At 43.5% G+C, this 22,609-nt stretch overlaps 1 protein-coding gene across 7 annotated transcripts in view; it reads right to left on the bottom strand.

The window, feature by feature from the left end:
• Positions 1-18,694, bottom strand: part of srrm3 (serine/arginine repetitive matrix 3) — a 389,856-nt gene extending 371,162 nt beyond the window's left edge. For 2 of the 7 annotated variants that reach the window (XM_085964226.1, XM_085964224.1), the window contains exons 1-2: positions 16,935-18,693; positions 16,043-16,296 (exon numbers count right to left, since the gene is read on the bottom strand). In XM_085964226.1, the coding sequence (XP_085820352.1) occupies positions 16,043-16,269 (227 nt within the window). In that variant the 5' untranslated portion in view covers positions 16,270-16,296; positions 16,935-18,693. Of the gene's footprint in view, positions 1-16,042; positions 16,297-16,934 lie in introns of all 7 variants that reach the window. The other 5 variants (XM_085964221.1, XM_085964222.1, XM_085964223.1 and 2 more) reach the window with 5 other exon arrangements.
• Between the last annotated feature and the right edge of the window lie 3,915 nt (positions 18,695-22,609).

The following is a 22,609-nucleotide window of genomic DNA, read 5'->3' as shown; positions in this document are numbered from 1 at the left end:
TCAAGCCTTTCAACTTTGTAAATTTCACATGTCTGTAAGATCAGAGGATCCAACAGCCATTATGTGAAATTGACAAGGAGAATATCAGCTCTCCCCATCCAGCACGGCTAAAGGCTGTAGAAGGAAAACAAGGTAAGTGCACAATTTTTTTAACTTATCACTCGCCTTACATACAAACCATTCCACAGTTGCACCCATCTGTCACCTCTACACCTTACTTCCAGGTGCCTCCGACTAGCGCAGACCTCCTCCATGTATCCTCCAACCTGGCGGGTTTCTCCAAAGTCGGGAAGCCTTCACGTGAAGGTAAAATGGCACTAATCCTTTTTTCTGCCTGTTAACTACCTGTTAACAGGCAGTTAAAAGGATTAAATGCCTTTCCCGCCTCCCGGAGATGGGACCCGAAGCTACACATCTTCCCGCCTCCTGGCAAAAGGGCACGGAGGCGGGATGGGGGTGGGTTTGCCATCCGCCACCACTTTCTCCGATTTTACCGGCTGTCTCGCCTCCATGCCCTCCTCCTCGGGGCTTGCAAAATCCAGCCCATGGTGTCTGGATTTTTATTTTTCATTGTAAACTTGAAAGGTTCCTCTCTCTTTAGGCCCAATATTTATATTTTCCAAACCACCTAAAGAGTGGCCCACATTTTGCTCTTAGCGGTGAAGGAACGGCTTTCATGATTCACCTCACTGACAACGGCCCACAGACTTTTTGTGGGCTTGTCAGCGGAGATTTCCACTAATCCGGTGTCTGTTTCAGTGCAGTACCCTCTACAGGGGATCTGTAGCGTCTGTGAACAGAGCAAGAAACAGTGCGGCTCTTCAACCAATCAGATTGAAGAATCCTCACTGAGACACGCAGAATCCAAACCAGTTAAGTAAAATACAGGAAATATAAATTACATTTAAATCAGGTACAGGAACTGAAATAAAGGGGGGAATTTTATCAATGGGGGCACGTTGAAGGCAGGACTGCTGGTTGTCGGGTTTCAGTCCCATCCCCAACGACGTCCAGCCAACCCACGCTATTTTCCCTTGATTGACCTTGTTAAGCCCGCGTTTAACTGCGGACGCAGAAGTTGCTGTCTGATTTACCCTGTAATACTAGCGAGTGTTGATAGCCTCGCCGTTATTATTGCAGCAAAATCCGGGCCATTGTCTAAACCTCTGCTACTGCTCTTGATATGTCAGTCAGAGAGGGTGGGGCGGAAGAGGGGAAGAAGAGCTCCTTTGATGGTTTTTCCTCCATCCCTCCCTACATCAGTAACTCCCCTGGTGGTAAAACTGAAACTGATAAATCAGTGAAAAAGGGTCCTTGATGGAAGCAGGGCCTATACAATACTGAAGTATTAATTCACCACCATTAATAATTCCCTTGTTTTATCTAACCTGCTGCTGCAAGGGAGACACATTTAATAATGTCACTTCAGTGTCCCTTATTATAGCTGCTGCTGTAAAAACCCTTGCCCTTTGAAAAGTCATTCAGAATATTTGAGCAGTGCTGTACATATACAAGTAGATACACTAACCTTGCGTTATAGTTATTCACAGGATTGGCCCTAATACATAGATTGGTTGTCCGTACAGGTTTCTCATAAAACAATAAATTAAAAGTTATTAGTCAATCTCACGTGGGACTGCTCAGAAAAAAGTTTTTAAAGTCTCTCTTCCTGTATTTATTCCTCCACTTGATTCCCACTCTCTAACTTTTAAATGTTTCCCTTTCTAGCTTTGGCTTCCACTATCCCCCTCTCTCTGTGGCTCTTGTATACTTTCTAGCATTGAGAAGTTTGGCTCAGACTTTTCTATCTCTGTCTATTTTCAAGTAAAATAGGCAGACATTCCCTTTTAATTACATGGCATGCTTCGGGATTTTTTGACCACTTTTCCACGGAAAGGATTTGTCAAAAGAGCTATTATTCTAGACTGAGGATTGAAGATAAGTGAAATATTTGGGCACTTTATTCATTTTATACTTATTTTTATGAAGTAGCATTTATTAGTGAAAGCTGTTCTGACTCACAGCCTCACTCACCACTGGTCTGGGGGGATATGAGAAAGCTGATTCTGCACACCGAGTCCTTCAGTAATATCGATGTCATCTCTCCACAGCATCATTACAATAAAGCCTCAGAAAAATAACAGCAGTAAACATTGATTTTACATCGGGAGGGCAGTTCCCTCTTCAGTGAGTTGTCAGCAGCAGAGCTTGGCATTAGATTTTCTGCGCTAGCAGAGGGCCTTGCAGTGCTGTACGAGGTGAATCTCCGGTCGCTTGGAAAATCTGAATTTGTTTGCTTATCTTAATATTGGTGCGAACTCACGGTAGTTACTGTGCAAGATCAAAAAGAAAATTTCCATGTAAACTTAAGAGTTTTTGTTGCTGTTATTTTTCTGAGCTTATGTATTTTAATTTTTGAAACACTGCCCAATGAACTACCCGTAAGATGCAGAACAAATCACAAGAAGGTGGCAGGACAAGTTGAGAAGGCTGTTAAGAAGGCATACTTGGCTTTATAAATAGAGTTATAGAGTACAAAAGCAAGAAAGTTATGTTAAACATTTAGAAAACACTGGTTAGGCCTCAGCTGGAGTATTGTGGCCAATTCTGGGCACCACATTTTAAGAAGGATGTCAAGGTCTTAGAGAGGATGCAGAGGAGATTTACTAGAATTGCACCAGGGATGCGGGACTTCAGTTATGTGGAGAGACTGGAGAAGCTGGTGTTGTTCTCCTTAGAGCAGAGAAGGTTAAGGGGAGATTCAATAGAGAGTTCAAAATTATGAAGGGTTTTGATAGAGTAAATAAGGAGAAACTGTTTCAACTGGCTGGAGGGTTGGTAACAGATTTAAGATAATTGGCAAAAGAACCAGAGGTGAGATGAGGAGAAATTTTTTAAGGAGTGAGTTGTTATGATCAGGAATGCACGGCCTGAAAGAGCGGAGGAAGCAGATTCAGTAGGAACTTTCAAAATGGAATTGGATATATACTTGAGAAGGAAAGATTTGCAGAGCTATGGGGAAAGAGCAGGGGAGTGGGATTAATTGGAGAGCTCTTTCAAGGAGCCGGCACAGGCACAATGGGCCGAATGACCTTGTTCTGTGCTCTATGATTCTAACAGCAGTGCTCACCAGAAGCTTAGTAACCAGATTAAAGAGCAGAAGGCTGACGGGCTGCAAAGGGAAGGGATGTCTCTGGTGCCTCCAGCATTCAGACCCCAAGACAGTTCTACCCTCCAGTTCCTGACTATAAGCTAAAGCTGGAATATATTGGAATATAATACATACGTACTAGTTGAATTGACTGTCTGTAATACACAATACATAGGTGATCCTTTAATAAAGGAAAGTCACCATTAATTTTGATTAGGTTATTGGGTCGACAAAAAACAATATACGCACATGTCCCTACTCCCTAGAAGTAGCTGCAAGTACAGCTGTATAGTATATACTTGCAATGGCGTGCTCCGAGTTTTAGAGAAAGCTATAGCATCTATTGTGTGTTGAGCATAGCCTGGCCAGCACACTGTGTATCAATCTCGTGTCAATCTCACACCATAGGAACATGGGAATAGGAGAAGGCCATTCAGCCTCTCGAGCCTGCTCCGCCATTCAATTAGATCATGGCTGATCTGTACCTCAACTCGATTTAGCCGCCTTAGCTTCATATCTCTAGGTACCCTTACCTAACAAAAATCTATCTATCTGTCTTGAAAGCTCCAATTATCCCAGTATCTACAATGGAGAGAGTTCCAGATTTCTACTACCCTTTTGTGTGAAAAGCGCTTCCTGATTTTCCTCTTAAATTGCCTGGATCTAATTTTATTATATTCCCTCGTTCTTGATTCCCCACCAGAGGAAATGGTTTCTCCATATCTACCCTATCAAATCCTTTTAATATTTTAAACACCTCGATCAGATCACCCCTCAATCTTCTATACTCGCGCGCAAAGGACTGGAGAATTGCCAATGTTACACCATTGTTCAATAAAGGGTGTAAAGATAAACCCAGCAACTACAGGCCAGTCAGTTTAACCTCGGTAGTGGGGAAGCTTTTAGAAACAGTAATCAGGGACAAAATCAACAGTCACTTGGATAGGGGTGGATTAATTAAGAAAAGCCAGCACGGATTTGTTAAAGGCAAATCATGTTTAACCAACTTGATAGAGTTTTTTGATGAGGTAACAGAGAAGGTTGATGAGGGCAATGCAGTTGATGTAGTGGATTTCCAAAAGGCGTTCAACAAAGTGCCACATAATGGGCTCGCCAGCAAAGTTGAAGCCCATGGAATAAAAGGGACAGTGGCAGCATGGATACAGAATTGGCTAAGTGACAGGAAACAGAGAGTAGTGGTGATCGGTTGTTTTTCGGACTGGAGGAAGGTCTACAGTGGTGTTCCCCAGGGGTCGGTTCTAGGACCACTGCTTTTCTTGATATAAATTAATGACTTGGATGTGGGTGTACAGGGCACAATTTCAAAATTTGCAGATGACACAAAACTTGGGAGTATAGTGAACAGTGTGGAGGAGAGTGATAGACTTCAGGATGACATAGACAGGCTGGTGAAATGTGGCAGATGAAATTTAACACAGATACATTTTGGTAGAAAGAATGAGGAGAGGACATATAAACTAAATGGTACAATCCTAAAAGGGGTGCAAGAACAGACAGACCCGGCATAAATCATTGAAGGTGACAGGGCAAGTTGAGAAAGCAGTTAAAAAGGCTTACCGGATCCTGGGCTTCATAAATAGAGGTGTACAGTACAAAAGTGTGGAAATTATGATGAACCTGTATGAAACACTGGAGTATTGTGTCCAATTCAGGGCACCGCACATTAGGAAGGATTTGAAGGCCTTTGAGAGAGTGCAGAAAAGATTTACGAGAATGATTCCAGGAATGAGGGACCTCAGTTACATTGAAAGACTGGAGAAGCTGGGGTTGTTCTCCTTGGAGCAGAGAAGATTGAGAGGAGATTTGATAGAGGTGTTCCAAATCATGAGGGGTCTGGACAGAGAAGACAAAGAGAAACTGTTCTCATTGGCAGAAGGGTCGAGAACCAGAGGACACAGATTTAAGGTGATTGGCAAAAGAACCAAAGGCGACGTAAGAAAAAACTTTTTTACACAGCGAGTGGTTAAGATCTGGAATGCACTGCCTGAGAGGGTGGTGGAGGCAGACTCAATTTCATCTTTCAAAAGGGAGTTGGATAAGTATCTGAAGGAAAAAAAATTGCAGGGCTACAGGGAAAGGGCAGGGGAGTGGGACTAGTCGAGAGTCAGCATAGGCTCGACGGGCCGAATGGCCTTCTTCCGTGCTGTAACCATTCTATGATTCTACTCAGGGGAATACAAGCCGTTTATGCAACCTGTCCTCATAATATAAGACCCGCTATCATTCAGATACCAGAACGAACGCAGTCACATACAGGGAAGATCGATGACCTTTTATCAGCAAGTTTAAACTGAATCATGAGGTCATGACAACACAGGATTATGTGGTATTTCCCAGGACTATTTTAAGTCTTCCTGCTTAAAGTAAAACCACGAAGGGTGGGTTTGCATGAGATTGACACAGTTGGAGTCACTTTAAATTCAGCAGCTTTACACTGAGATTTCTTGCTGCCACAAGCATAAATGTGATACAAAAACCCTTGTCTAACAAAGTCATGAGATTTCTTATGCAAGCAGATTTATTTCAGAGAAGTTTTATTTTAATCAGAATGATTTAATTTGTAGTGGCACATCAATACAATAAAGTAAAGCAGGTAGCTACTCAGCAAAACATGGATTACTGCCCATGCTGAGTCAGGGGCATAGACGATTGCCCTTTTACCATGACACTATTACCATACCAAATGTAATAAAGTGATGCAGAGAACTACACCGCAAAATAACAACTCCTTGTTAGTGCTTCTTCCTACATCAACTCCGAAAATGGATGATTGCCTTTTGACGATGACTTTTGTCCTTAAATACAAATTTCTCTCTTCATATTAACTACACCTACTACTCTAGTGTGGCATGTAATACTTACAGATCTTTTTATCCCTTCTTTCAGACATTTCTAATAGTAGAGTACTACTTATCGAAGCTTATTGTATTTCTATCCATTATCAGTCTTTAATCCTGAAGATGATGCTCAACTAACAGCAGAAAGTTGCACAGTTAACAGCAAAATATTAAAATAGATGAATGGAATTAGAAACCTTAAAATAGATTGGGCTGCTGGTGCAGGCCCAGATAACATCAACCCGAGGGATCTTAACGAGATGGGGCAAGTGCTTTGTGAGCCCTTGCCGAGTCACTCCATACAATACAACTCCAGTATGATTTGGACAGGTTGGGTGATTGGGCAGATGCATGGCAGATGCAATATAACGTGGATAAATGCAAGGTTATTCACTTTGGTGGCAAAAACAGGAAGGCAGATTATTATCTGAACGGCAATAGATTGGGAGAAGGGGAAGTGCAATGAGACCCGGGTGTCCTTGTGCACCAGTCGCTGAAGGTAAGCATGCAGGTGCAGCAGGCGGTTAAGAAGGCAAATGGTATATTGGCCTTCATAGCGAGAGGGTTCAAGTACAGGTACAAGGATGTCTTGTTGCAGTTGTACAGGGCCTTGGTGAGACCACACCTTGAGTATTGTGTGCAGTTTTGGTCGCCTTATCTGAGGAAGGATGTTCTTGCTATGGAGGGAGTACAGCGAAGATTCACCAGACTGATACCTGGGATGGCAGGAATGACGTATGAGGAGAGATTGGGTCGATTGGGCTTATATTCACTGGAGTTTAGAAGAATGAGAGGGGATCTCATTGAAACTTATAAAATTCTAACAGGGCTAGACAGACTAGATGCAGGAAGGATGTTCCCGATGGCAGGGGAGTCCAGAACCAGGGGGCACAGTCTAAAGATAAGGGGTAAGCCATTTAGGACAGAGATGAGGAGGAATTTCTTCACCCAGAGAGTGGTGAACCTGTGGAATTCTTTACCACAGAAGGCAGTAGAGGCCAATTCATTAAATATATTCAAGAAGGAGTTAGATATATTTCTTAAGGCTAAAGGGATCAAGGGATATGTGGAGAAAGCAGGGACAGGGTACTGAATTTGGATGATCAGCCATGATCTCATTAAATGGCAGAGCAGGCTCGAGGGGCTGAATGGCCTACTCCTGCTCCTATCTTCTATGTTTCTATGTTTCATACAGTTTACCTTCCTGTGAAACTGAAACCGCATCAATGCAAATTGTGTCGTGTAACTGGCCTACGAACGGTATATTGTCATCTTTTGAACAAAGATTTCTGTGAGTAAACTTGGAGCAATTTCAGGGAATCCAGGTGAGGTCGCAGAGCACACTCAATTTTCACAATGACAGTGTTTTGAACAGTTTGTCAGGAGTAATCTAAAGCACATTTTTGAAATGTTACAAAATGTAAGTGAATGTATTTGTTATTCTGTAGACATTCCATTGGCACTAATACTTTTCCAGCCCTTGCATCAGCTCCATTATTATCTGCAGAAACGTTGATGTCCAAAAACTTTCAAAACTGCTGGCCAAAAATAAATGCTTATACCAGCCAAGCTGCTAAATGCAAAAACCCTAACAGAATTACCGGTGACAGTGCATCTTTAAGTCAATGGGAATCGGGGGGGGAAAACTCTCCACTGGCTGGAGTCATACCTAGCACAAAGGAAGATGGTTGTAGTGTTTGAAGGTCAATCATCACAGCCCCAGGACATCGCTGCAAGAGTTCCTCAGAGCAGTGTCCTAGGCCCAACCATCTTCAGCTGCTTCATCAATGACCTTCCCTCCAACATAAGGTCAGAAATGGGGATGTTCGCCGATGACTGTACAATGTTCAGTACCATTCTCAACTCCTCAGAAAATGAAGCAGTCCATGCCCGCATGAAACAAGACCTGGGCGACGTTCAGGCTTGGGCTGATAAGTGGCAGGTAACATTCGCGCCACAGAAGTGCCAGGTAATGACTATCTCCAACAAGCGAGAGTCTAACCACCGCCCCTTGACATTCAATGACATTAACATCGCTGAATTCCCCACCATCAACATCTTGGAGGTCACCATTGACCAGAAACTTAACTGGACCAGCCACATAAATACTGTGGCAACAAGAGCAGGTCAAAGGCTAGGTATTCTGTGGCGAGTGTCTCACCTCCTGACTCCCCAAAGCCTTTCTACCATCTACAAGGTACAAGTAAGGAGTGTGATGGAATACTCTTCACTTGCCTGGATGAGTGCAGCTTCAACAACACTCAAGAAGCTCATCAAGGACAAAGCAGCCAAGTTGATTGGCACCTCCTCTACTACCTTAAACACTCACTCCCTCCACCACCGGCATACCGTGGCTGCAGTGTGTACCATCTACAAGATACACTGCAGCAACTCGCCAAGGCTTCTTCGGCAGCACCTCCCAAACCCACGACCTCTTCCACCTAGAAGGACAAGGGCAGCAGGCGCATGGGAACACCACCACCTCCAAGTTCCCCTCCAAGTCACACATCATCCTGACCTAGAAGTATTTTGCCGATCCTTCATCGTCATTGGGTCAAAGTCCTGGAACTCCCTACCTAACAACACTGTGGGAGTACCTTCACCACACGGGCTGCAGCGGTTCAAGAAGGCGGCTCACCACCACCTTCTCAAGGGCAATTAGGGATGGGCAATAAATGCTGGCCTTGCCAGCGACGTTATAAAAACTAATAAAAAAATAAATAAATAAAAGTGCACCTTGAAATTCACTTGTTGGAACTAACTAAGTCAGCATTGTGTTTAATAAAACTATTTACAGCTGTATTTATAAATCATGTTATTTCATATACAAGATTTCTAAGAACATAAGAGATAGGAGCTGAAGTGGGCCGTACGGCCCCTTGAGCCTGCTCTGTCATTCACTAAAATCATGGTTGATCTTCGACCTCAACTCCACTTTCCCACCTAATCTCCATATCCCATTAATACTGTATTTTTACAGTTTAAGGAGATTGCTCAAGATAACGCAGGTTATCATTCGGAAGGATTTATAAAGCACCTCATATAATTCTCAGCACATCCCGAAGCATTTTGCACCAAGTGATTACTTTTGAAGTGTAGTCATTGTTATGTGGGCAAACGTGGCTCTCAGCTTGTAAACAGAAATGTTCCATAAAGAGCAAGTAAAGGATGAGAACACTGGGAGGGCTTCCTGCTCTTCTTCAAATAGGACGGTGGAATCTTTAACGTCCAGCTGAGCCGACACACCAAGCTTCAGTTTAATGTCTTATCTGAAAGACGATACCTCTGAAATGTAGCACTCCCTCAGTGCTGCACTGAAGTGTCGACCCAGACTACTTGCTCAAGTCCTTGGTGGAGCTTGATCCCACAACCTTCTGACTCAGAGGTGAGAGTGCTATCAACTTTGCCAAGCTGATATTTGATGTTTGTTGTGCAGTTTTATTGCAGTCAAAAATATGCCATGAATCAAATAAACTGGACTCTTCTATTTACTTAATTCCCTTTCAATGATTGAGAGACAGGTGCAGGGATAAGACCCATTTACAGGGCACCACCAAAGTTGAAGAGAGCAAGACAGAAGATGGGATCAGCCAAGTAATGGCCAAGCTTGGGTTTTAAAAGCCTGAATATTGGAAGTGTTGTTGTTCTGGGGGGAAATTAGTTAAAAGTTGGAGACAAAGTGATGAACTATTCCAGAACTAGATACCTACACTTTTCTGTTTAATTTCTCCTTAGGATGTAGGGTTGAGTTAGCAGAAGCGAAGCTCAGTGACCTTACTAAATAGATGTTGTACAAATCACTAGGTCTCAAAGATTCAAGTGCTACATAACAAGTTGGATTAATTTTGCTACTTATTTTCTTGAAATTGGCAGAACAAATGCATATTAATTGTGCAAATCAAATATTATTGAAACTCTTCAGGTCTAATGATAGAAATGGCACATGATAAATAACATCAATGTGAGCAATTATGTTAGTTACTGAACCATCTCAAATAAGACATGTTTTCTAAGTGACTGGGATACAGCTTTTTAGGAAGTAACAGCATGAATTTCACCCATTCTCTACAAGGTCTTCAACAAATCTATTTGTAATGACATGTTGTTCTAATCATAGAGGGCAAAAAACTATAAACAAAATCTAAACTATTCTCCAATCAGCCTTACTAAGAAACTCAGAAGTGTGCACCTGTTAATGGGAATCCTGTTAATACAGTACATTTATTAATTAATATAAATACAGAGAATAGATTGATACCAACTGAATAACAGAACGCAAAAAACACAATTGCTAACAATGCTGGAACTGATCCATTACTGGATTCACAGATGCAAATATTTGAACCAAGGGAACTAGGCAAAGCTGCACATGTGATTTCCCACTCTAATTCCCCCCTCAAGCTACTGACTTCTTATCAGAATACACTTCCACAGACACCAGTCATCCTCTGGTTCTGATGAAAGGTCAACAACCTGAAATGTTAACTCTGTTTCTCTTTCCATAAATGCTATCAGACCGGCTGAGTATTTTCAGCATTTTCTGTTTTTATTTCAGATTGCCAGCATCCGCAGTATTTAGCTTTTGTTGTAGTCATCCTCTGGCACCTTGCCCAACTAGCCATTCTCATGTGTAAGCATTGACAGTGTGCGCTACAGCCTGTCACAGCGAAGCCTTCCTCTTATAACCACAATCATGTCTTTTTGACGAAGGGGACTGTCTGTTTGTATAGTTTGTAAGTTCCAAACTGGACAGCACATTTACCAACTAAACCACGGTGAAAGGTGATTGTCAGAAGCTTTACTTCTTGTACGTAGTTAGCTTTGTGTCCCTTTTTAGTAAGTGCTGATTTGCCCTTTAATTATTATCTTTAAAAATTACTTATAATTAATTATTTAAATCAAATCTGCAACATCTCTCATTACTGCCAGCAATTAGCCCCAGTCCTGAGGAGCTCAACAGGAGGTGTTTACACCCCTTATATCACCTAATTCAAGCGTTCTGTTACAGATAGTTTAATAACTCATTATAGAGCACTCACGTGGCACATTATCAACAGGATGAATGCATGTAATGCCACTTACTTATCAGGAATGGTTTACGTGACAGAGAAGTTCCGCATCAAAGATTCATACTGCTCGCGCAAAGAATATGGCCTAGAAATTCAGTCGCGTTTGCGCCCACTTATTGGCTATAGAGTGGTTTGCGCCGGAAGTTTTTTAGCGCCCGAAATTCAGTTGGTCCCTAACATCGGCGTTAGCCGGTAGCGCTGCGCCGGCACCGATGACGTCATCGGTGTGCGCAGCGCCCCGGTTCCAATGCTATTCCGTGCCGATGGCCAAATTCAGTTGCGGCCGCCTCGCCCGTAGCGGCCGCAAACAGCGTTTGAAAAACGGTGCCTTGCAGCTCCGAGAGGCCGGCGCATAAAGGTGGAGGGGCGGCCGGCCGCTTTCCCGGCGGCCGCCTGGCCGCACCTCCCTCCCCGGACTCCTGCACCACCCCCCCGCGGCATTGGTGTCTGACTCCCGCGAGCCCGGCACTTCTCCGTGGTGCCGGGCTCATTTGCCGGGGGAATCCAGCGGCGATCTCACGGCTGCAGGCAGCTCCTCCTTAAGAGAAGGAGGAGGCCTGCAGTACCCCAGCCTGCCGCACCGCATCGGGTGCCGCAGCGGCAGCTGGACGCCTGAAACTGACTTTCATCGCCCCAAACGAGGCGGCCAAACCCTGCAATAGCGCCCGCCTCCGTCTTGGGGTGGCGCAACTGAATTTCAGGCGGGCGCTACGGGAATCCGGGCGAGCGCTAAATTTCGGGCGCAAAAGACCTGGCGGGGCCATATATATCTAAAAAAAATTTTAAATAACTTTAATGGACAAAAATATTTAAATTGCACAATGGATCACACAAAGTTAACAAACTGTACTCATCATAGAATCATACAACACCAACATGTATTTATATAGCCTTAAATGTAGTAAAACATCCCAAGGCACTTCACAGGAGTGTTATCAAACAAAATTTGATGCTAAGCCACATAAGAAGAAATTAAGGCTGATGACCAAAAGATTGGTCAAAGAGGTAGGTTTTAAGGAGCATCTTAAAGGAGGAAAGAGAGGTAGAGAGGCGGAGAGGTTTAGGCAGGGAATTCCAGAGCTTAGGGCCTAAGCAGCTGAAGGCACGGCCACCAATGGTTGAACAATTAAAATCAGCAATGCTCAAGAGGGCAGAATTAGAGAGCCGATATCTCGGGGGGTTGTGGGGCTGGAGGAGATTATAGCACAGAAGGCCATTCGGCCCATCGTGTCTGTGCCGGCTCTTTGAAAGAGCTATCTAATTAGTCCACGCCCCTCCTCTTTCCCCACAGCCCTGAAAAGTTCTCCTTTTCAAGTATAGTTTATCCAATTCTGTTTGAAAGTTACTATTGAATCTGCTTCCACCATCCTTTCGGGCAGTGCGTTCCAGATCATAACAACACGATGCATAAAATAATTTCTCCTCATCTCACCTCTGGATATTTTGTGAATTATTTTAAATCTGTGTCCTTCGGTTAGTGATCCTCCTTGTACAACGATTTCAGTCAAAACTATTTAGGTTGCAGCAAATATTATTTAAAGGGGGCACTGACAGATATCAGTCTAACCTTAGGTGCGCCCTTATGGAGAAAATGCATGCACTGTATGCAGGACAAACAGAAACTCTACCTGTGTGGATTTCTCAGTAGCTTGCTTTAGAAACTCCAATATAGTGATGCATTTCCATAAGTCAGAACCAAAATAAAAAGGAATCTAGCCACTGTGTTGGTTTCAATCCTTCTTGTCATCTAAAAACTTGTCATCTAAAAATAATCCAACTTTCATTCCAAAATCTGAAACTATTACAGTAGTGTTCTCCTATTGCGAAATACCTTATTTGTGGAGCTAGAAACTCAGATACACTTTCACATAAAAATCAGAGGTGCACATGTAGCTGTTTTCACACAAATCTGCACAGCACATCACATACTGGCCACCAATATATGGCTCAATTCTTGTGGGTGGTTTCCAAAAATTCAGCCTGAGATCTGAAATTAAATAATAACTCATTTAGGAGTCAACAACTGCTGCTTTAAAAATTAAACCAGGAGTCCTACCTGATGGGATTTAAATTATCCTGTTTATCAAACCATCTGCATGAAGCAAAATCCATTAGTACTGATTTTAATGCAATAGAAATTCATTGGTGCCTGAAAAAAATCCCTCCTGAATAAATGCCCTCATTAACTAGTGACAACAACTAAGACCCATATCTCATGCTCTGGAGAACTGCAGGTGAAAACCTACACCCTACTATTTTGAGGGCTGTGCATTGAGCTAAGGGAGATATACTGGAGAAATAAAAATGCTCAGAGGCTTTGTATACAGTTATACACATTTTGAATGGGATGTAGCTTGGTGACATGGAGCATTGAGACAGCATCAGAATTGGCCAAGATATGCCACGCTCTCTTACCGCACCCCACATCAGTTGCATAGACTGGCACTCGGGTGAAATATTGGAGGTGCAGACTGCCTGTGTAACCGTGCCCACCAAGGAGTCAGTGTCTTGTGGAGGGCAGGAGGGGAGAAATTTGGGTGGAAAATAAACACTTGCATTTTGCAAGACAGGTTCAAATTCTGCTTGGTTCACAGGAACCCTTACCAACAAAAAAGGCATTGTAATACATAGAATGGCTGTGCGAATTTTCACTATGGTGTGGCATTGAATTATTATCTACATATTTAATCCCTGCAATACAGCAGATTATATTAAATCATGGATCATGTAGCAGTAACAAATGGACTACATCTCACTGAACAACAATTGCTGCATTTATGACACAACGTTGTCAAGTTGCACAGGTCTCTTGCTCTTTTGATTAGATTTCAAAACACAAAATTGCTGGGTTTAAATGCTTTTACTTCAACTAAACAAAGTTCTTCCTACTAAATTTAAGATGCTAGAATCACATGATGGCCAACTCTGAGGATTAATGCAAATGAGCAAGGCTGTTGTGCCATGTAATTTTCGCTAGTTAAAAGCAAATTAAAGCTAAAACTATAATGTAGATGTAGAATGAATGGTGCTAATAATAGTTGATAAAAAAAATCAAATTTATGCACTCGATATCACAATAAGTCCCTGCTAACTACTGATAAGAAACAACATGGTCTGTCTAGGGTATTGAATATGCAGAAAAAATGGTCAATTCAGGCTATTTTGTGATAAATACATAGCAAAGTATACTGTGTACGTATCTCTCCAAGTCACAATTTTTAGCTTGTAAGTGATTAACTTGGGGTTGTCATACAATATATAATATTAGAAAATATGATCTTTACCTTCCAATATATTCATTATAATTTAAACCTGTCTGTTCAGGGATTTTATTATGAAATAATATTCAAGTAATATTCCACTAGGCATGCAGAGTTATGCGTTCAATTGAATAACCTATTTACAATATAATATTGAGACAAAGATTTCCATTACTTTTTGATTGAAAAAGTATTTAAATACTTTTACATATATTTAGATCCATGTAAAATGTAGTGTATTTGGATATAGCATCACAGTGATCCAGCAGGGTGTGATTTTGCAGTCTAAAGTAAACATTGTGAAATGGATACAGTGAGCAAAAGTATTCAAAAAAGGTCATTTACAGCGTTAAGCAGTTAAACGCATTAACCAATGCTGTGGGTGGATAGCAAATTACTTCAGCCCTTCGATTTTCACTCTGCAATCAATTTATAAGTGAAAGTGACTGTACCTCACACTGAAAGGGACCCCCAAAGGAGAACAAAAACCATCTGAGGCGGAATTGGAGGTGACGTCCAACCCCCAGATGTAAAGGAGATTAATGCAATGGGGCCAGCTCTCTAATTATGCAATAAATCACAAAGTTGCCAGGGCATCAAGAGTTAATTAGGATAGCTCTTTAATTGCTGCAGCTTTAATTGGCAATCTGTGGCACCCACAATGGAACCATCACATGCTGCGGAAGGCCAGCAGGGGATTCTAGGCGGTACAGTATGCTGCTTATTATAACCGCCCTTCATTTTGTCTGAGCTTACATTACGTGCTTTAAGAAATATATGATGAGCTATTAATTAAACTGGATATGAATATATATTTGCATTTCTGCCGGGCAATAGGTGCAGAAAAATGTTTCCTAGAAGTTTAAATGTTTCAATCATCACGTACTGTTAAGACTAGATATGAAATCCGAAGCAGTTGCTTAATGTTTTAATGAAAAAGGATGGGAGAAGGATTATAATTTCAAACTTAAAGCAAAGCATTGAGTTTAGATCCACTTGGCGGCTGTGCACTTAGAATTGCCTTCAGCAGGCGACTCACTGAATGCCTCATTTGAGTCACCTCGAACTTCTAATCAGGCAATCCAAATAAACTCTTAACCGGACACCCTGTAAGAACGAATCCACATTTCACATTTCACGGCGTTTATTCTTATCACATGCGGTCTTTGATTTTTTTCCCCTCTCTCTCCCTCAAGGCTATGACGCATCACAGAGTGTGCAATGCTCGGATAAACACGTTCGGGCTGTAATAAACTGCTTCAGAAAAAATAGGTCGCTGAATGTCACAATATGCCGGAAATTGCCGAACGGTCCCAACTGAACACGCTTTCTTATTTACAAATCCCACCTCGCTGGTGGTAATTCCAGTTCGGTTGCTGAGCAACAATCTTAACCCAGGTAGACGTTTTAACAAGTTTAAGTTATCTATTATCAAACAACCCACTCGAAGCAAATGTTGTATCTGGAGGATTTACTGTGGATTGCCGGCAGAGTTATTTACCGTTGGGTTTAATTCTGAAGTTATTCCACAAAGCCAGCTATTTGGAAACTGTGCCCCAAACTTTCTTTTTTTTAAAAAAAATCAGTGCTGCCCAGGAAACGGGTCATGAAACATCCGAACACATTTTCTACACTTAACTTTAACGGGATTCCCTTTCTTACAGACTTGTATGCAGCATTAATGCCCCAGGCACATTTACTTACCCCTGTTCCTCCATCATCTCTTGGAGCTCCATGCATTTCAGCTCGACTCTTCTTTTCCGTTCGTGGTCCAGTATTTCTCGGTTGGCCTTTTTCACCACCAGCGCTGGTTCCATTTTCGTGGGGTCCACCCCGGCATTGTATTCGGCGCCACTGTCCTGCCTTTGCCGGCCGCAGCCATTTGTACAGCTTTCCCGAGGAGAGGCCAGGCCATCGCCGTTATTGTGCATGATGATGATCCAATTACCACTTCAACTCTGCAAGGGAAATAAGAGAGAAAAACAGGACTTCAGTTTGATTCAATCTGACTATCCGCATCAGAGCTTCCAAAGTGACAGGTTAATGGAAGAAGGACCGGATTATATCCGAGCCTCACTGGTACAATATTGTAAGAGCGCGGCGGCGATTTTAGCTTCACCTAAACCTTTCCAGTGGGACAGGCAGTGTCGAAATCCTGAATTCAGTTAAATCTCTGCCGTTTTACAAAGCGTGATGCTGTCCGCTGTATTGAATTCAGTGAGTGGCATCTGGTGGATACGGTCGTACGGAACTAATTCCAGCGTTAAATTAATGATCTGCTACTCTATGGGATGCATAGTGCCGGCAGTTCAGTGATTCCGCTGGTTATTAACATGCATTACCGATTACGGTGCTAAATTCAATAACTCTACTACTCCAGAAAGTATTACCGTTCAGTCCCAAACTCCACTGGTCAAATACGTGGATGACTGTGCCCAGATCAGAATGCAACTGCTTTCTAACATTCGTTGCAGCTACGCTCACCAAAGATAACACAGCCGTTAATCTTGAAGGTCTAGTACCATTTGCAGCCCCCAGCTTTAACCAGTCCTGTGCTGTATAACGGTTCAGTCCAAATATCCACAAAATGTATTACCATCCGAGGTGCTGGCCACAGCAAGCGTGTTGCTTGCTGTCCACGGTGATGTAGCAGGAGCTCTCCTGTTGTGTTACTGTTGGATGTAGCAGGAGCTCTCCTGTTGTGTTACTGTTCACGAAGCCGAAAACAGGAGCTCTTGCCACGGTGCTGAATGGAGAGTTTGCCGCTGTGTTGCTGTCCACGGTGCTGAACGGAGAGTTTGCCGCTGTGTTGCTGTCCACGGTGCTGAACGGAGAGTTTGCCGCTGTGTTGCTGTCCACGGTGCTGAAAGGAGCGTTTGCCGCTGTGTTGCTGTCCACGGTGCTGAACGGAGCGTTTGCCGCTGTGTTGCTGTCCACGGTGTTGTTGTCCAGGGTGCTGAAATCGGGAGCTCTCGGGTTACTGTCCACGGTGTTGATAAGACTTTGATCACAAGGTGCAAGTTTCCACGGCGCTGCAATATCCCGGTCTCGCCAGCTGTGGTGCAGTAACGCGAGGCGCTGGGCAGGGTGCTGGGACTGACTGACTGCTCGCAATGATTAACGCCGAACGGCCGAGCGGGTCTGATGTTTCACTGATCCCTTCAGAAATCTGTCATGACAATCGCCTGTGGCGGTCAGATGAGACAGGCATAACCAAATACACCCCCTAGACATGACAGTGTGTCCGCCTGTAGGACTATCAAATGTCTCCAGCTCCCGATCTATGGCAGTCTCATTGGAGAAAAGCTTGAAATGTGGCAGTTTAAATACTGAAAAAAAAAGGTTTGCTTTGCCAACTGTCCCATGTAACACAACCGCCGACTGTTACTAACACCTCACATATACAAGGACAGCTATCCACAGAACAGCGCACACTTGTCAACTCACCTAGCGGAAATGGGACCTAAATCCAATATAACAGCCCGGCGCTATTATTAGAAATGTAACATTGCCTCCATCCTCCCAACCAGTCAACTTGAAAGAGGACAAAAAAAACAGGAAACGAAATTTGCAACTCCTACATTAGCTACAGAAGACTTCAGTGCAAGAGTTGGTGACACTACAACTGACAGGCTACGCTTCGTTTATAAATCTAGATTTAAGATCTACAAGCACTAAAGCTTGGCTTAAACCTCTAATGCACATTCTCTTCAGACTAACTCGCCACTTTGTGAAACACAATCAGGAGCTTTAACGTGAAAGTGAATTTGACGAAGCGAACAAGCGTCCAGAAGGAGATGGCATTTTGTTCCTACTTCTCTAACTGAAATGAAAATGCGGCTTTCAGTCCTCTGGTTTACCCACATCGTTCGGAACAAAGGCCAAGGATCAAGAACGCAATTACTTACCTCCGATTGCCATTGTACCGTTCCAGACCTCAAAGTACAGAACTAATGAGCTGTTCTTGAAGCTTGTTAGCACCACTGAATACCATTCCTGTCATCTACAGCAAGACATCCTCTAACTTTCTTCTACCTTTATAGTCATTTTATTCCTTACGACTGATTTGGTAATCTCGTTGACACAGAAATGCTGCGACTGACTGACCGAGCGAGTGAGGACTCGGCAAGCATGGCCGAATAAACAGGGGTTGATCAAACCCACGGAAGGAGCACAGCAGCAAATCTGAATTTTAAAAGCCACTCGCTCTCGCCTGCTATTTGTCTGATTGATTCGGGTTAAAGAGAGATGCTCTCGATAACCATTGTCTGTCGAACAGTTCTGTAAAATATTTTCAACACAGTCCTTCATCCAAATATTACTAAAGATGTTTGCTGAAATTAAACCTCCAAAACAGTTATTAAGCCTCTGCTAACCTCATGGGGGGAGGGGGGGGATATTTTAATCTTCAGAGCTGCAACCACAGCGTGTGCTTTGGCGTCTATTTCCTTCTAATATCTCAGCGCTGCATATTCCTTAAGTCAGTGTCACGTCTTAAAATGGGGACGAAACATTTCCCAGCGCGGAAATATGATACAGAGTTGGGGAGGAAACAGGCTCTTGAAAACGTTTTCATTCGGGGAATCAGCTCATCGTGCATTCATTTCACTGCACACACTGCCACAATTCTGAAACGACCAGCCTATGTAGGGCGCGGAAGTCGCAGTGTTACTTGTAACTGTCCCTAGTACAGAGAGCTGAGCTCAGTTTCCCCGCACGTCAGCTTAGGGAAAGCATCCGTGTAGCATTTCAATAAAGGTTTCCAGCTCACTGTAAATTATTGATAGGAAAGAGGGAGGGCGTGACACCTTTCATCACTGGGAGATCAAATGCGCACACCCATCTCTACAATGGTTCTCATGAATATTAGATGAGTCACGTCATTAAAAGTTGAAGCAGATTATCCGGCTTCTATGTGAATTGCATTGTACTAATCTGCTCTCATAGAAATGGGATAAACTTAAAACACTGCTGCAGTCCCCTCCATCCCTGCTGGTTTCCAATTCGAACAGTATAAAGTGGAATTATATTTGAGAAGCACCATCGAGCCTCGTCCCCATAAATACATATTTGAAGACACAATCTGTACCAGTTTAGAACGCATGTACATTTTCAGCAATATTCTACTACAGGCTAACAGTGCAAAATCGTTTTTTTAAATTTTTGCAGCTAAAATGATAAGTTGAAATATTAACTTAGCACCACATGTATCTGAATGTATCAGTGATAATGCTTTAAAGTAAAAGGTGCATTGAAATAGATACTCCACACATAATCAAACCATAAAGTCAATTCCTTTTAAGCACAGTCTTGAATACGTTTTTTAAAAAATGTTTTGATCTTCGGGGTACTAATACATAGTGCCAGAAGAGTAGGATGCAGGTTCAATCCCACACTCCACTGCTGCAAGACTCCAAGCAGAGGCCAGATGTCTCCCTCCACAGGATGAAGGAAGATTAGATTATGAGACTCCACCGTATTTCTCTTGTGCACCTTCTGGTGGACACAGCAGCCTACTGTCCTCAGAGTCGGCTGTCTGTTTTCTCAGATTCAGGGGATGTAGGGCGTGGAGCAACAACGGAGGGGAGAAAAATAAGCAAAACAGCTTGCACACTCTTATAACAAGACATACAGCTCATGTAAACACATTTTAAAATGTATTTCATGGTGAATTTATGTGTATAACCTTGTGTTTAAATCCATGCATAGCCTCACCCCTCCCTTTCTCTGTAACCTCATCCAGTCCCACAACCTCTCACCCCCCAACTAGTCCTCCGGCTTGTGCCTCCATTCTATCCTTTGCCTCACCACTGGCAGCTGTGCCTTCTACCATTTAGGTCCACCACTCTGGAATTTCCTCCCTAAACCTCTCAACCTTCCTCTCCTCCCTTAAGGCACTCCTTAAAAATCATCTCTCTGACCAAGGTCATCCCTCCTAATATCTTCTTCTTTGGCTCAGCATCTATTTCTGTCTGATTATGGCTGCGAATTTAATAAAGGGGGCAGGATGGGGGCAGGAGAGCTGGTTTCCAGGTTCTGATCCTGCTCCCAGCTGCATCCGCTCTGCAGACGTGATTTTGCCTTGATTGGCCTTGTTAAGCCCGCCCTGTGGGCTTCCTGGCCAATTAACAGGAAGCGGGACTGATGACATCATTTGATGACACGTCATCAGCCAGTTTCCTTAAAGGGACCACGTCCACAAAGAGTTTGACAGTTGTTCTGTCAGTGTTTGACAGCATTGAGGTGCTGCAAACACAGACAATCACTGCACAAAGGTGAATGCTTGCACCCAGGCTCTCCAATGACTCCCTCCATATGCTTATGGGAGGTTCACTTCCCTTCCAAGGGCAGAAGAGACCTCCCCAGGACACCAACTTACCTTGCACCTCCACCCAACCCTCTCTATCTACTTTATCACTTCCCCATCTCACTAGCTACCCCTCACACTCAGCTTCATCCTACTGCAAGCATACCAACTTACAACACACAAGGGTAGGCACTTGAGAGGTTTAGCCAATGTCCATGTGAAGTTTCTGGTAATGTGTTGTCATACAGTGAAATCTATTTTTCCAATACTGCCCTTTATTGGACAGATCTGAGCACACCTTGAGAAGTGCCTTATTGAGTTCCAGTGTTTGCTCAGTCATAACTTCCCCCCCTCCCCCGCTGTAGTGATATGTGTGCATGGAATGGCTTGGATATTAAAGGGATGCTTCACGGTGCTGGTGTGTGATGGTGACAACCTGGCACATCATGTGGCAACTGGGGTTTACAGCGTCAAGTGAAGAAAATCTGGCCATGGTGATGCCATCTCTGGCCTCCCGACCAGCAATTTTGTCAGGGGCTGATGCCCTGTGTCCAGTGCAGCATCAGGTGATGGTGGAGAAGGTTGGTGATGTTGGTGTGCCTGGTGATGTTCGTGTTGGGGCTGATCGTGGAAGGATTCGGAGGACCAAGGTCTGATTGTTTTATTGGCTTCGATGTTGCTGCAATAGATGGCAGCTGCAGGTGAGATGACAGAAGCGATCTGTCACTGATGAGAGAGGTTCTCCCAATGAGGTGGCACTGGACATACAGTTGGATGTAAAACTTGTAAGCTAAAGAAATCTCTATATGTATAAAAAATGCAGTAACCAACATTTTCTGTGCTCTGAAACTCACCATCTGCAACATGGCATCCTTTACACCACTTCTGCAGCTATATTCACAATATATATTAATGATCTAGACGAGGGAACTAGATGTAATATCTCCAAGTCTGCAGACAACACAAAGCTGGGTGGGCGTGTGTGCTGTGAGGAGGATGCAGAGAAACTCCAGTATGATTTGGACAGGTTGGGCGATTGGGCAGATGCAGTATAATGTGGATAAATGCGAGGTTATCCACTTTGGTGGCAAAAACAGGAAGGCAGATTATTATCTGAACGGCAATAGATTGGGAAAAGGGGAAGTGCAACGAGATCTGGATGTCCTTGTGCACCAGTCGTTGAAGGTAAGCATGCAGGTGCAGCAGGCGGTTAAGAAGGCAAATGGTATGCTGGCCTTCATAGCGAGAGGATTTGAGTACAGGAGCAAGGATGTCTTGCTGCAGTTGTACAGGGCCTTGGTGAGACCACACCTTGAGTATTGTGCGCAGTTTTGGTCGCCTTATCTGAGGAAGGATGTTCTTGCCATGGAGGGAGTGCAGCGAAGATTCACCAGACTGATACCTGGGATGGCAGGAATGACGTATGAGGAGAGATTGGGTCGATTGGGCTTATACTCTCTGGAGTTTAGAAGAGTGAGAGGGGATCTCATTGAAACTTATAAAATTCTAACAGGACTAGACAGACTAGATGCAGGAAGGCTGTTCCCGATGGCGGGGGAGTCCAGAACCAGGGGTCACAGTCTAAGGATAATGGGGTAAGCCATCTAGGACTGAGATGAGGAGGAATTTCTTCACCCAGAGAGTGGTGAACCTGTGAAATTCTCTACCACAGAAGGCAGTTGAGGCCAATTCATTAGATATATTTCTTAAGGCTAAAGGGATCAAGGGATATGGGGAGAAGGCAGGGACAGAGTACTGAGTTTGGATGATCAGCCTTGATTGCATTGAATGGCGGAGCAGGCTCGAGGGGCCGAATGGCGTACTCCTGCTCCTATCTTCTATGTTTCTATGCAGCTGTCAGCTTTTCACAAACTTCAGAGCAGACTCAAAACACACTAGGTTGAGCTGGCATGTTCCCCGAACAGCAGGTAACTCATGGGGGAGAAGGTAAAATTAGAAGTAAG

The sequence above is a fragment of the Somniosus microcephalus genome, chromosome 22, assembly GCF_052327205.1.
Source record: "Somniosus microcephalus isolate GS21.2 chromosome 22, FLI_Smic_1.0, whole genome shotgun sequence".
Taxonomy (NCBI): domain Eukaryota; kingdom Metazoa; phylum Chordata; class Chondrichthyes; order Squaliformes; family Somniosidae; genus Somniosus; species Somniosus microcephalus.
The sequence above is the reverse complement of the archived record's forward strand: the minus strand, read 5'-3'. Positions and strand labels throughout refer to the sequence as shown.